Source organism: Ixodes scapularis, unplaced genomic scaffold (genome assembly GCF_016920785.2).
Source record: "Ixodes scapularis isolate PalLabHiFi unplaced genomic scaffold, ASM1692078v2 PGA_scaffold1__304_contigs__length_218370807, whole genome shotgun sequence".
Taxonomy (NCBI): domain Eukaryota; kingdom Metazoa; phylum Arthropoda; class Arachnida; order Ixodida; family Ixodidae; genus Ixodes; species Ixodes scapularis.
The window spans coordinates 141,876,066-141,889,605 of NW_024609846.1; the positions used below are offsets into that span (position 1 = coordinate 141,876,066).

General features: G+C 47.4%; 1 protein-coding gene across 1 annotated transcript in view; it reads right to left on the reverse strand.

The window, feature by feature from the left end:
- The window catches only part of LOC8034723 (protein strawberry notch homolog 1), a 56,015-nt gene that overhangs the window by 30,462 nt on the left and 12,013 nt on the right, over window positions 1-13,540 (reverse strand). The window contains exons 6-12 of the mRNA XM_029978077.3: window positions 12,607-12,691; window positions 11,561-11,651; window positions 8,568-8,729; window positions 4,037-4,318; window positions 3,473-3,586; window positions 2,564-2,746; window positions 488-585 (exon numbers count right to left, since the gene is read on the reverse strand). Of these exons, the coding sequence (XP_029833937.1) occupies window positions 488-585; window positions 2,564-2,746; window positions 3,473-3,586; window positions 4,037-4,318; window positions 8,568-8,729; window positions 11,561-11,651; window positions 12,607-12,691 (1,015 nt within the window). The remainder of the gene's footprint in view (window positions 1-487; window positions 586-2,563; window positions 2,747-3,472; window positions 3,587-4,036; window positions 4,319-8,567; window positions 8,730-11,560; window positions 11,652-12,606; window positions 12,692-13,540) is intronic.

Below are 13,540 nucleotides of genomic sequence, written 5' to 3' on the forward strand. Positions count from 1 at the left end.
CCTTACTTTTCTAAATATAGGCGGTGGTTTTCTTTTAAAATAGATCCAACCTGGATCCTCCAACGCGTTAGCCGCTTTTCCCAGTGCGCCGGCGAAAAGCGGAGAAGCCCGACGCCAAAATGCTGGTGCGAAGCAGCGAAACTTCCCATGAGAAGCCGAAGTCCCGAAGATGTCATTCATAATTTTCGAATACCTGAAAAACTCACACTTTGAGCAGTAAAAGTGTGCTGCGAATCGTATCGAATGGCAAAAACTATTCACAAATTGTTCCAAGTCTCGAATATTCGTGCGCCCCTAATTTATGTTCATTATTTGAAAAGGTGCGATATCGTAGCCACGGCAGGGGCTGTAGCTTGGTTACCAGGCTTCTAGACATTGCAGGAATGTAAGCACAGAGGAAGTTGGAGAGTCCACTTGCATCAGTAATGCAAAGCTACCCTTGTCTGAGGACCCAAAAAAGCCCCTCCTTTTGGAAGGGGGCACCCACTTGGCTGTCGACACGAAGTCTGAGAGCTCTCCTCCCTGCTCCTCCAGCTGCTCCAGTGTCCTCGCTTCCCCCGTTGACTGCAGGCCAATCACGACGCACTGGGGCGGAGCAAAGGAAAAGGCAGATGCAAAAAAATTGGGGCTTGGCGCACGCTCCGGTCAAGTATGTACGAGCTAGAAAGATTAGAATGCGCAATGATTACACCGTACAAACCTCCTCTTTCCGAGACCGATTGTGCCACCTGTCCTGCCCGTAACAACGTTAACCGGCCTTTACAGACTTCTGAAAACTGTATGGTCGAGTCCACTTATGACGGCCCCGCTTAAAACGAACACTCGCAAAACCCTCTTCTAGTGCCGATACTAATGCAGTATTCACCTCGTAAGAGGCATTTGTAGTTTGCGGTAGTTTTGTCTGCTAGTGCACACTGGCCCAAAAGTGGCTCCTAGAATGGCTCCTATTTCGAGGTCGGTGTTATGTCGGCATAGGAGCCGCCCCGTACGCCTCCCCATTGGCACAAAGGAACCGGAGCAGAGGTGTGTCCGTTCGCACATGCTGCCGCAAACCTTCCTAGGAGCACCGCGAAAAGAGGAGAGGAGGTAGACTCGTGCATTTGCAGCCCCAGTGCCTGGTGCTGTAAATGTTGCTGTATTTTTTAACTTTTTTCTTCTTCAAACAGTATCTTATTTTTTGAACAAATAGACTGCTCGCGTTTCTGTGGACACGAGCTGGCGATGTCGGCCTAAAGGGGAACGTAAGGACTGGGGACGATCTGGTCTCCACCGACAAAGGGTCCCAGAAATCATTCGTGGCGGAGCGATAGTGCGAGTGACGGCAAACTGCCTAATTTATTACGCGAACGAGGAAGGAAACACCGGCATCACAAATGCTGCCGGTGTCTGACGGGGGACTGAGCAACGTCCACACTGATAACTTCACGAACCCAGAGAGTGCAATTAACAGGTTTTGTGCCGCCACTAAAGCTGACCTCCACTACTAGCTTGCTGCAATAAAGTCCACGCGCGTGCGTGTTGAATCTCCAGCTTGTTTTGTTGCTTGTCGACAATTCTGACGTTACAAGAAATTCACTTAGCGTGGCAGAGGAGTTTGTTGTAAGTGGACCTGACCAGACAACGTAGTCCGACCTGACCAGACAACGTAGTCCGACGTGTCGCCCAACATCGATTGGGGCGCTGCGAGAATAGGGGGCATTCACTGGACGCCATATTTGAGGGCGATGTTTAGGGCGCATGCTCAGAACGAGCTTACATTAATAGCCTGCTAAGACCGGCAATCTTGATGGATTGGAATGCACGTTGCAAAAGAACTGTGGAAGCTCGTCTTCAGCACGCGCTCAGCAACCACACACACAGATATGGCCGCCAGGGAATACTCCCTATAGCCAAAGCCAATGCCCCAAACAGTACAACACTACTTACAATTATTCTCACATAGGCGACAAATTCTAGCACTACCTGCCGCGCAGCAATTGGTCCAACTCAAGCAAGTCGTGTAACATGTGCACGGCTGTTTCTGCATCACACTATGTCTTTATGCACCTACGGCGTCAGTTTCTAGGAGATGCTCCTTTCCGAGGTGCAAGCTAGCCAAGAAAAACTTAAAATATTAAGACGGGCAAACCGATGCAGGGACCGAGGAAATGCTTTCATCCGTCGTTTTTCTCACTTTCCTCGCTGTTGGGTCTGCGTCGTTAAGACCCGTCCACGCACTCGCGTTTGCTCACAACAGAGTTCTCATGATCTCTTACGACGAGAAAACAAGCTGCCATGCGACCCTGTAACTGCATTTCACTAGAGCGAAAGTTTTGCAGTATTTGAAAGATCAAATGTATGTGAGATCTAACAAGAAACGATTGTTTATAACATCGCCAAAAGTTCCACGGCTTCCCGACAGATGGCGCCAGTTATAAGAGGTCCCAAGAGGTTTGAGGGCACTCGGTTCTAAGGAGTTGCGAGTACATGAACCGGCCCCATTCCGTAATCTCCTTGACCTAAATTTGTCCCCGCGAACTGTACGCAGCCCGGCAACCACGGTGCTTGTGCGCAGGAGCAATACCTTGTCGTTCTTGACCGCCTCCCTGGCGAGGGACACGACGAAGGGCACCTTGGAAGCGATGCAGAGGTACTTGAAGAACCGCTGGTGAGAGGCCCAGAACTGGCCCCACATGGTCTTCTTGATACGGGAGTCTCCCTCCATCAGCTCCGCCGCCTCTTGGAACATGGCACGCGCATCCACCCACTGCAACGAGTCGAGTCAGGTCGTCTCGGGAGAATGGAGCCGATTCACAAGCACATGCGCAAGCCTGCCCGATGGCATCGTAGCCAAAAAAAACCCAGATGCGCTTGCCTCGAAGAACAAATGGGACGCATGAGCACGCGCACCTACAAACAACACATGATCCAACAAAGAGGCTCGCAAACTTGTCGACCTCGAGGAATCCGCCTCTCTCTCCACCGATAGCCGAAGAACCGCTTTCGGTCTAGTTAATGATGCATTTAAGGGGTAACGAAAACTAGACCTTTGTAAACGGTAAAGCTCACGAAAGTGAGTGTTTCGCTCGTGGTTATGCCTTACTAGATGGTTTAGATCTGCTAAAGTCTCGCTTAAACGGGAGAACTCCAGTTAGCGGCAGGATGTACGAGGAAACTTGGGGTTTGAGAACATCCGCGGTGCAAACAATGGGCACGAGCACGTGGCTTCGAAAAGTGCCCGCTATGCATGAGTTCTTGCACAAACAAAACCATCCCGAACCAGACTCACGCACCTATGCCTTTGTCCTTACCGCAGACGTTATTGAGATGGTAGTGTAAGGTCTAAAAACAGACCACGGAGAGGGGACTGCTTAAAAAGGGACTTAACTGTTCCCGCTACAGCCGATCCCAGTTACGACCCTCCGCCACCTGAAGGCAACGAGCGCAAAAGCCCGGACCGTTCTTTGAGGACGAGAGTCGCGAGGTTTCTCACCAGTTTCACGGACTCGTTGTACATTGCGATGAACGGCTTCACCAGGGGTATCTCCTCGATCTTGAAGGAGACGCCGGAGAAGCTCAACTGGCGAGCCATGTACATTCCCCGAAGCTGGACCGAGGAAAGAGAACAACGAAACGAACTCGGAAACCGAAACAATGGTGCGAGATGGTATCGTGAGCCATTCGCGGCTGTCTTTTCAGAAAAAAGAGAGCGTATAAAATGAGGGTGAGTGCGAGGCAGAGAACGAAGAAACGAGGTTGAGTTGAAAGTGAAAAAAAACACAAGAGAGACTGTGAACAAACTTTGTGACGCTAAACCAGAGACTGGGAACAAATAAAGAAACAAACAATGCCACACAAAGACGTACCCATATGCAGTCCCTGTGATGGTTGTTCTGTCATTTGTTCCTAGTCTCGGGTTTACCATTATAGATTTTGAGTAATGAGAGAAGGAAAAAAACAAAGAAAGATGTGGTTTCCTCTGCAATGCGGCACAAGACTAAAGAAGCCCAGTGCTCGAAGAGACCCGCAGAAAGGGGGAAAGGTGCGAGATGCCAACCTTCATGTCCATAGCGACGAGCTCCATGGCCCCGACGCCGCGCTTCTCCACGGCCGAGATGAAGTCGGAGAACTCCCGGAAGGGGGTGCCCTCGCCCCAGATGCCCAGGCGCGTCATGTAGGCCATGTTCTTGGGCTCCGAGGCCCCCGTGGCGCTGGCGTACACCACCCGCGCCTTGGGCAGCTTGTTCTGCAGCTCCAGCACCGTGAGCCCCGTCTTGGTGGGCTTGGACGAGCCCACGGGGCACAGGTTCTTCGCCTTGTGGCACTCGTCAAATACAATCTGGGGCCACCAGTCAAGGAGCAGGCAACGGCTCCAGGGTCTACGCTCGGTGTTAGCTTTGTTGCATCACACCATCCCAACTGGTACTTGCGAGAGTATGTGGCTTTGCTCAACGTCTCCTTCGAATGAGCGCGCACGGCGCAGTACGAAGTTACGTGCTCCTGCAGCGGTGCTGCAATGGTGTGCACGTATGCGGAACATCGACACACTCCTCCACGGGTGTTGAGTGAGCAAAATTTCCAAGCCCATCGACCTAGCCCAGATACTGTCCTGCGTCAGTCGCCACTCCTAGCACCAGGCGCAAAGCGGCAAAGCTTTATGTGCGCGCCACATGCGGCGCACTTATAAGCTCGAACTCCGTGCAATATGGGGTGTTAGCACAGGCGGGAAATAAGCGAACATTGCTAAATGGGAAAGACAGTTTTCCATGTTTCATCACCCCTTAAAGGGGTACTCCACCGATTTTTTGAGCTACCTCAACTAACTATATTTTCTGACTCCCCGGCCTTTACTCTCTCCGGTATGCTATTTAGAATCGCGAAATTCATAATAGTTATTGCGAAATCGGCAGATGAAAATGATGCAAAAACCAACATTCAAATATTCGCGCGCTTTTCAGGGCCGTGACGTCAGTGGCAGGCAGGCTTGCCAGTCGAGCAAGCAGCCAAAAAATAGAATATGCCAATCATTTGTTCCGTGCTAGAGCGCGGGTACTGCAGCGAGCTTCCCAAGCATTCATTTGACACCATGAAACTGCTTCGAATCAGTTTAAAACAAAATCTACAGCCCAAAGAGTGAACCCCTGCCTTCCACTGACGTCACTTTTTCATTGTTGCCAGTACAGACTTCGAGCTTGAAAAACACGGTGAGGACCAAAACTGTAAATTCAATAACTTCGCGAAAAAACAATATTTTGACCTAATATTTGGGATACTATTTTCCCGATGTTTGTTGGTTAGTTTAGCAAAATTTCAAGCAAATCGGAGACAATGAAAAAATCGGTGGAGTAGCCCTTTAAAGCGAGAACAAGTTTGGCAAGTCGCAGAATACAGAAATATAATGTTCTTTTTCTCAATTACAGTCGCCGACAGATTTTTCGGACACCGATAATTCAGACTTGTTCGATATTTCGGACTAAAGGAGGAACTGTGACCTACCCGATAGAAATAGAGCATAATCACGACCAATGTTTCGGACAGCTTGAAGTTCGAAAGTTAAATTTTTCTGACAATCGTTGCGCGGGATCACCGGGAAACACCACCGAGAAGCGGCCATTTTGGATTTTATGTTGACTGCACATGGATTGGCTTGGTCTGGCAGCGCAACTTAAATACTGCTAAGTCCTACTGCTAGGTGACGCTGTACGGCTTTTTTCTTTCTCTAGCTGCGCATCATTATCATCATCAATGTTGTTTCCATTTTGCTTTGTTCATTCATCATTGCAGTCATGGACTTGCGCTTCTCATCTTGATCTCGTCTCGGTGAATCGTGTTTTCGGACTACGCTGGCTTGGATGTCATTGCCCCATCCGTTCTTCCGCCACCGTGATCTGTTGCTAAGAAGCGCAGAAAGTACTTGACCATAACACGAGAAAAGAAGGCAGCGATTCTCAAGCTTACGGAAAGTTGCCGAACGCAAATGGAGGCGTAACCTAAAACAAGGCACGCGGGCGTTAACCTGAAGCAAGGCACTATTTACAGCTTTTTAAAACCAGGCAAGTTTTTTTAATCTGCTGACTCTTCGGACTGCTCTATTACAGTCTAAGCTCATTACAACAGACCTGGTTACAACAGACATTTGGATATAGCATACCAATTTGTGAAGTTTGGTGTGTTTTCCTCTACGTTCTATTGACTCAACTTCATATCTGCATAAAACATACTCCTCTTATAACAGACCGAAATCTTGGTCAAAATCAAGGTCTGTTATAACGAGCTTAGACTGTATTTGGACGTTTTTTTCGGTCCCTGCCAAGTCCGAAAGATCGGTCGGCGACTGTATATACCAAAAGGGAGCCCACTCCTCATTTTCATCCCATTTACTCTCGATATTAAAGGGCAACTCCGCTTCTTTCCCAGTAGTGCAAAACTATACAGTTCTCTTTATCATCATCTACGAAACCCCCATGGCAAATATTACGACGGAATTCCGCCTAGAAGTTCATTAAAATCGCTGTCAAAGTTTGACAAGCATGAATCCGCTGGTTTTGGTTGAGACGTGCGGGCCAGACAACACTGCCCGGCTGCATTTCCGCTTCCTCCAAATTCCTTCTCCCGGCACATCCGCGACGTCATCAAACATGTACAGCTTCTTTTTTTTTTTTTTTTTTAATTTTTTTTTTTTTTTCTTTGGGAGAGCACGGGTGGCGCCAGCGCCGTGAAAGACTTGAGTGACGCGCTCGGCCGGCCCGGCGCTCGATTATTGATACTACTGATAAGCCGATTGCCTCGTTGAGCGCGGCTTGTGTTACATCGCATACTTTTGAACACCAAGTAAAAGGAGGAGAGGGAAGCTGCTTTTGTAAGAATTTTGAGTGACAGGTTAATCTTCTATAATCTTCTGGGAGGAGAATAGCGACGCCTGTGCTAATCCAGGAGGCACAAGGGAGGATCCTGATAAGAGGGGAGCTTCTTCTTCCCCTTGTATATCACGTGGGTGTACATGCTTAGTGATGCCGAATATACAATGTTGTCCGCCTTTGCCACCGTTTCGGTTTCGGTTTGTGATCATGGCTAGAGTAAAATTACACGAAAAATATTTTATTTTTCATGAAACAAAGGATTGGGGATTGTTTTTGAGTGCTTCAAAAAGCAAAATCGGCCACTATCTCAAAATTTTTGAAATTAAGCGGAGTTGCCCTTTAAGTGGGCTATCTCTTGGCATAGTATGGTAATACAGCCAAAGTCACTGAATTCTGGAAAAATAGTGCCACTCCCTTAGCTGCCTGCCAGCTAGGCACAAGCAGATACTAACCTACAGAAGACCCAAACCTCTGGAGGCGATTGGCTAATCAGTCTCTGTTGCCACGGCAATCGCCATTTCGGTCCATTCGAATCTTCGTGAGGGTCGTTCTGAACCAGTTGCACGAGGGTCACCATGGAGCTACATTGTACTGAAGGTTTTTCTCGCCAAAAAGCGCTCTTGGCACTGTGCATGCAATCAACTTATTAGTCGTGCCCACCTCCACACTGTTCTTCTTGTGTATTTCAAGACGAGGAAGTGCTTTTTCAATGCTTCCAAACACCGACACCACATGTGGTGGCGGTACAAAGATTTGTTTTGCCGGTGCATGGATAGCAAAATCTCATATACAAGAAACGCCTCCAGAAAGCTACCCGCCACCAGCGAATTCAGATCTGCTCACCAGGAATGGTCAAGGGGAACTTGCTCATTTCATGAACCCCAATGGCCACCATTAGGGGATCTTGGTGCTACTTTCCCACGATCCACATACTTTAGTACAGCCGAGACAACCAAGCAAATGAGCACGGCAGAAGCGCTTGCCCGAGTCCGACAAAGGAGCAGTAAGGTGAACAGGCCGCTGCAGAAGCCTCAACCCGTTCCAAGCCTAGTGCAAGGTCATGCCCGTCTAGGTAAGAGCAGGCAAGAAGGGTGGGGCAAAGCAGCGAAAGATTGAAAAAGAGGGAAGAAGGAGCAAAACGAAAGGGGCAGCCACTAAAGCGAACGGGCAGTTTGACGTGTCACGCCAGCCGTGTCAGGCGGCAGCTTTCGGACGCAGCAGCCTCGAAGCAGAAAGTAGCCAAGCAGAGAATAACGGGTAGATCTCTATGCAAAACGCAAGTTTGTCTGCTTCTTTTGCAGGGGTTGTAGCGACATCAAAATGCCGAGCTCCGATTTGCTTTTATTAAAGGATAGTGAATAGACCTTGAAGCAAAGCTGCCCCGAGGTATACCCACTAATCCTTCAATCAGAGCCAATCAGAGCTCGGAGTTCTGACATCACCGCAGGCTCTGCGGAAAACAGACGAACTTGCACTCCGTATATCTGTTTAAGAAAAATGGCCAACGTGACAGGGAACAGCCGGGAAAACGTATTCATCGAGAATGCGTCGACGAGGTTCTACCATATCACTGCGAGACAATGTGGGCCCAGCATAGACTTTCAGCACTTCTATTCTTCGGGTAATTAGTTTGCAGAGAGTACAGTAAAACAGCTACACCAAATCTCTGCAACGTCCTCTCCTCCCCCGTACGAAGCAAGAGAGAAATGCAAATGTGAGGAAGGATACGACGCCGTCAAAATCATCGCCGCACCAGTGCAGCAGCTGCTTGAGCCGGGTCTTGTACTTGCCGCCGCTCTGACTCTCCCCAATCAGAGACGAGTACGTGGAGAATATGACGCCCTTCTTCACACTGCCATTCACCTTCGAGGATATCTTCGCGTACTTGAACTGCACGGAGGAAGAAAGGAGACACAAAGGGTTGCACAAAACATTTGGCACTGACCTTTACCTCTAAAGTCCTACAAGGCGCAACGGTCATTAGCGGAAAGACAAAAAGAGGAGGCTAGTCAAGCAACGGTCATAACGGTCATTAGCGGAAAGACAAAAATAATCTCGCAACACTGGGTGGCTGAAGCCGCCATCTTGTTTTTCTTTGCAATCACCTAGCACTCGTCCACTTGTCACGATGGTGGTCACGATTCACTTTCACTTGTGCTCCTTGGTTTCTTACATCTACCGTTGCCGTTCCCGGAGTGATAATGAGTGGAGGTAGAAGACAGGTCACGGTAGCCTACAAGAAGAAGGCAATCGCCTATGCAGAGATTCACGGGAATCTTGCAGCACAGTGAGAGTTTGGCGTATGGGAGAAGAGCATACGTTACTGGTGAGGCCAGAGACAAAAACTGGCGGCGTGCAGCAAGGCGGAAAAAACTTCATTTCATGGAAGGACTGCGGTGAACCCAAATTGGAAACAAAGGTGGCAAATTGTATTCGAGATCTGCGCGCCAGATCGCTGCCTGCGACGTCGGAGTGCATCCGTACGAAAGCTGTCGAGGTCGCTCGCGACTCCGGGCTCTCGAGGGCGCAATTCAAAGGGACGGCATCGCCCCTTTGAATTGCATTAGTGAACTCGTCGTCGGACGAAGGGTCTGAAAATCTGAGTAGTAACGCTCGTGCACTTCCCGTTTTATTGCGTGCGAAACAATTAAATAAATGTGCCGTGTTTTCTCGTCCTTCTGTATACTTGACCAATTTTGTTACCAAGGTAGGGTTGCATTTTCTCTCCATAAAAACTTCTTTTCCCTTTTTACAACTTGTAAATTAGGGGGTCGCCCTATATTCCGGATCGACCTATATTCCAGTTTATACGGTAAGTGTGAAACCATCGCACAACAAACAGTGTACGCAACGTCGCCATCTGCCTCGCATGCCGGTGAAGCAAAGGAGCGGAGAAAAAAAAACAAAAACAGTAGCCACGTGACTTCCGGTAACTCCTTCCTCCTCCACATTTCCCCCTCCTCCTCAGTCCGCTAGTTGGCCACGAGTCTCCATGCTCATGTTTCGGTTTCAAAGCAGTTGGTATTTTTGGCTTTACTAAAATGATACATGACTCTGCAGCAAAATATAGATAGGGTAGTGTTCTGACACTATATTAAATTGCCTGGCAAAAAATAAAAATTTTTTTGGTGGTTGTCAGCTTCCTTTTAAAAAGCCCCCGAAAAGGAAGGAACCATTTTTTTTAAACAATCTGGATGGGACATGCGTGTTAAAAAATAAATTTTATGCAAAAAATAAAACAGTTTTAGAGCAATATTGACAGCGAGAGATTTATTTCAAATTCTGCGCGCAAAGTCCATGACGTCACAGAAGGATTGTTCACTCAACAAGATGGTAATTCCTCTTTCCACCTCAACATGAGCACTAAGCCAATCCAGCTCCCCCACGCGCCTGAAACGCCGAGAAAACAAGTGGAAAGGAGGTGACTACCAACTAAATCGCGTCTTGCGCTGTCAATATTGCTATAAAAAAAAAGTTTTTTCCGTAAAATTAATTTTTTTTACATGTGTGTCCCAATTAAGGTTTAACTTTTTTTCTTTTTTTAAGACTGAAAAGAAAAACGGGCACAAATGTTGCAAATCCTGTAACACCTTTCTCTACTTCACGAAATTCAAAATGCACCTGTGCCTCTCCCAGTTTGTAACTACTTTCACTCGTTCAATGTGAAGTAGTGCAGAAAATGCCCAATGTTGCCCACAAAAAAACATTTTCAAAACATGCTTACAAAAAAAACTTTTAGCCTTTCCATTCTCGTGAAGAAGAAAGAGCAGTAGAGCTGTACTATGCGCCGCCATCTGTAAGCGACGGCGGCAACCAGACAACCAACAAGCCAGTTGTCTGGTTTCCGCCATTGCTCATAGATGGCGGTAGCTGTCCAGAGTTTCGTGTCATCATTTGTTTGCTGACGGACACAATACTGGGGAAACTGGCCCTTAACAGCTCCGTTGTAAAAAAAGATAACACGGGTTGTCACGGGCACGTTTATCGAGCCTGCAGAAAGCGGTCAAGGCTTCCCTGCACGCGTCCTCTGCTAAATCGGAGTTGCTTCTCGCCAACTGCGAGAAGCTCGATTGAAAAAAGATCCTGCTATGTACAGACCGTGTCGACAGCTGCGACGGCCCCGCGGAGGATGGCATTCATTACGTTTAGCGCACTCCGTCGAAGATCGCAAGCTTTTGATTCAAGGAGATTGCCATCGGCTCTTCCGTGAAGGTGCTGGGACTCTCCACCGTTGAGTGGCGTTAATTTGCCAAATCGGCGCTTGAGCGAAGTAGGCTTTAGCGCAAGAGCGACCTCATCGATCACGAAGCAAACAAAGAAGCGCGCACGACACCGAGTTTGCGCTTGCGCTTCTTGGTTGCGGCAGCTAAGTGAGGTGGTCTGAGACTTAATAATGTTTCCGAAATTTTTTTTTTTTTTGTAATTATCACTAAATTTTTTTTTCCTATATCCGCGGGAGCCGCTCAATTTCCTTTGCTAAAAACAGACGCAAATGTATTGAAAAAGTGCAAACGGGAATGGGAAATCGTGATCATGTCGCTGTAGTTGCCATTTCGTTATAACCGGCCTCAACAGTATTAGGAATATTGAATATTCATATAACGCTAGCGGACAGACAAAGTTCTCGGAGTAGAAGCTTCCATCATAAAGCCTTCCATGCTTTAAATATGACAACCGTCATCGCAAATGTATCACACGGCAATGCGTGAAACCAGACCCACCTTGTTTAAAGAATGGACCTCAAGTTTTCCAGCACCGATGTCCCTGAGGTCCCTCTCGGAGTCATACTTGAGATCGTTGGACACGCTCACCCTGATGGGAGAAACAAGAGAAAACCACCGTGCCTCCTACAATGATCCAAGTTTTCGTGTCGCACAAGTAATAGCACATCCGCGGCACAAGTGCGTGCCATTGTCTCGACCAAACTTTCAAAGGGTCCATCATACTCTAAACACCGAGACACTGAGGAAATAAATAAAATAACAGACGAGCCTGTTATTTTATTTCCTCCGTATCTCGGGGTTCAGATTAGGATGACTCCTAACCAGCTCGCCTGCACTTTTGCTTCTTGCAGCGAACCAGAATAAATGAAATTATGTAAAACTGACGATATTACTGCGTTTTGCCACAAAGCATCCCCACCAGAAAAGCACCGTTTTTGGTTATTTGAACCTTACACACTGATAATTCAATACGTCATATCAAACCTGCATCATTGCACGGCTCAAAGGTTTACCTACGCAACTGCCAAAACAATTTATTAAACTGAATTTATGACTGCTGACGTTAGATGCATATTTAAGTCATTTCTTCAAAATAATCAAACATCATTCCTTATGTTTTAACACTGTAAATAGGTTAAAACAATGTGCCATCTTGTAAACCCTGAGATGGGGAACGATAAAAAAACGGACGAACACAACAAAACAACAAAACAACAAACAACAAAATCTCAGGGTTTACAAGATGACGATTGATTACCAGCTCGCCTGCACTCTCTCACTGCTAACAATGTGCGTTTTAAAGATAGACTACTTATTTACAGTTTGCCTCCTGCTGCTAAATTTTCTTTTTTTCCAAAATGTGACCTCATACTTTAAGGGGAATTACATTTTGTTCGTTGAACCTGAAATTTCGCAAAATTTGGCTTCGCCACGAAGTTTTAGCAGGTGCGAGAATTTAATCCAAGTTAGACGAGACGTCAAAAAAACATTTCAGCAGCCTCGAGAGAGAGAGTGGGAGAAAAATGGGGGAAAGAGGGACCCACCAGATAGCCCTCTTCCGTCCTAGTAGGTAGTTTTCGTAGATGATCCCCGCGATGGTTCGTCCTTTTCCCACACCGGCACCATCGCCTGCGTTTGTGGTTTCGGCCAAAGAGAGGCCAAAGACCCTCAGTGAACATTTCAAACGAGGAGACAGTGAACAAAATGACGTTGCATTCGCACCTCGCTGGGAACTCCATACTTTTTTAGTCGCCTTTAGGGAAGTTAAAGTATGTAGTGCTCAAGAAGCAGCATCTTCTAACCGCCGCAACCACAAATTACACCCGCTCTGAGCTAGGCCACAAAAAGGCGGTGCCCGCAAGACAGTCTGAAAAGGGAGTGCCGGCAAGGAACAAACATTTGTCGAACCTCCAGGTTTGATTGGTTCAGCAAACCTTCTAACTTTCGGCAAAATTTGACGAGGTTCAACACCTTAAACCGTGTTGCTCGATTTCCTTAAAAAATTCTGAAGTTTTATGCACAATTTTTACGACCTCTGGTACAAAACCTATCTATAAAAAATAGCCCGTTTTAAAGTCTTGGGAATAATTACCAATATTTACGCAATACAACAGTAAACATACCGGCTTTTAGTAATATAGTTATTTTGCCAAAATGCTGCACCCATCCTCCGTTAGCCAGTGCCCACTTGTTTTCAATTCACACGCCTCTGCTAAGCAATCTAAATTACATAAAACCTTGATAGAACTTCGAGTTGAAAGTTTGAGAAGTTTGAATCCGAACGAACCCAAACCTGGGCGGGACCCCGACGTCCCCAGTGCCGACACTCTCGGGCCCGGTTTGCAAATGACTTGCAAAGCATTGTGAAAATATATACGCGGGTTCGAAACATTCCTGGGCTAGCCGACGGACGACCTCGGTAAGCCGGCGAGTTGAGCAGTTACGAGGGAAAGCGACGCACATCTGTACGGCTGGTTG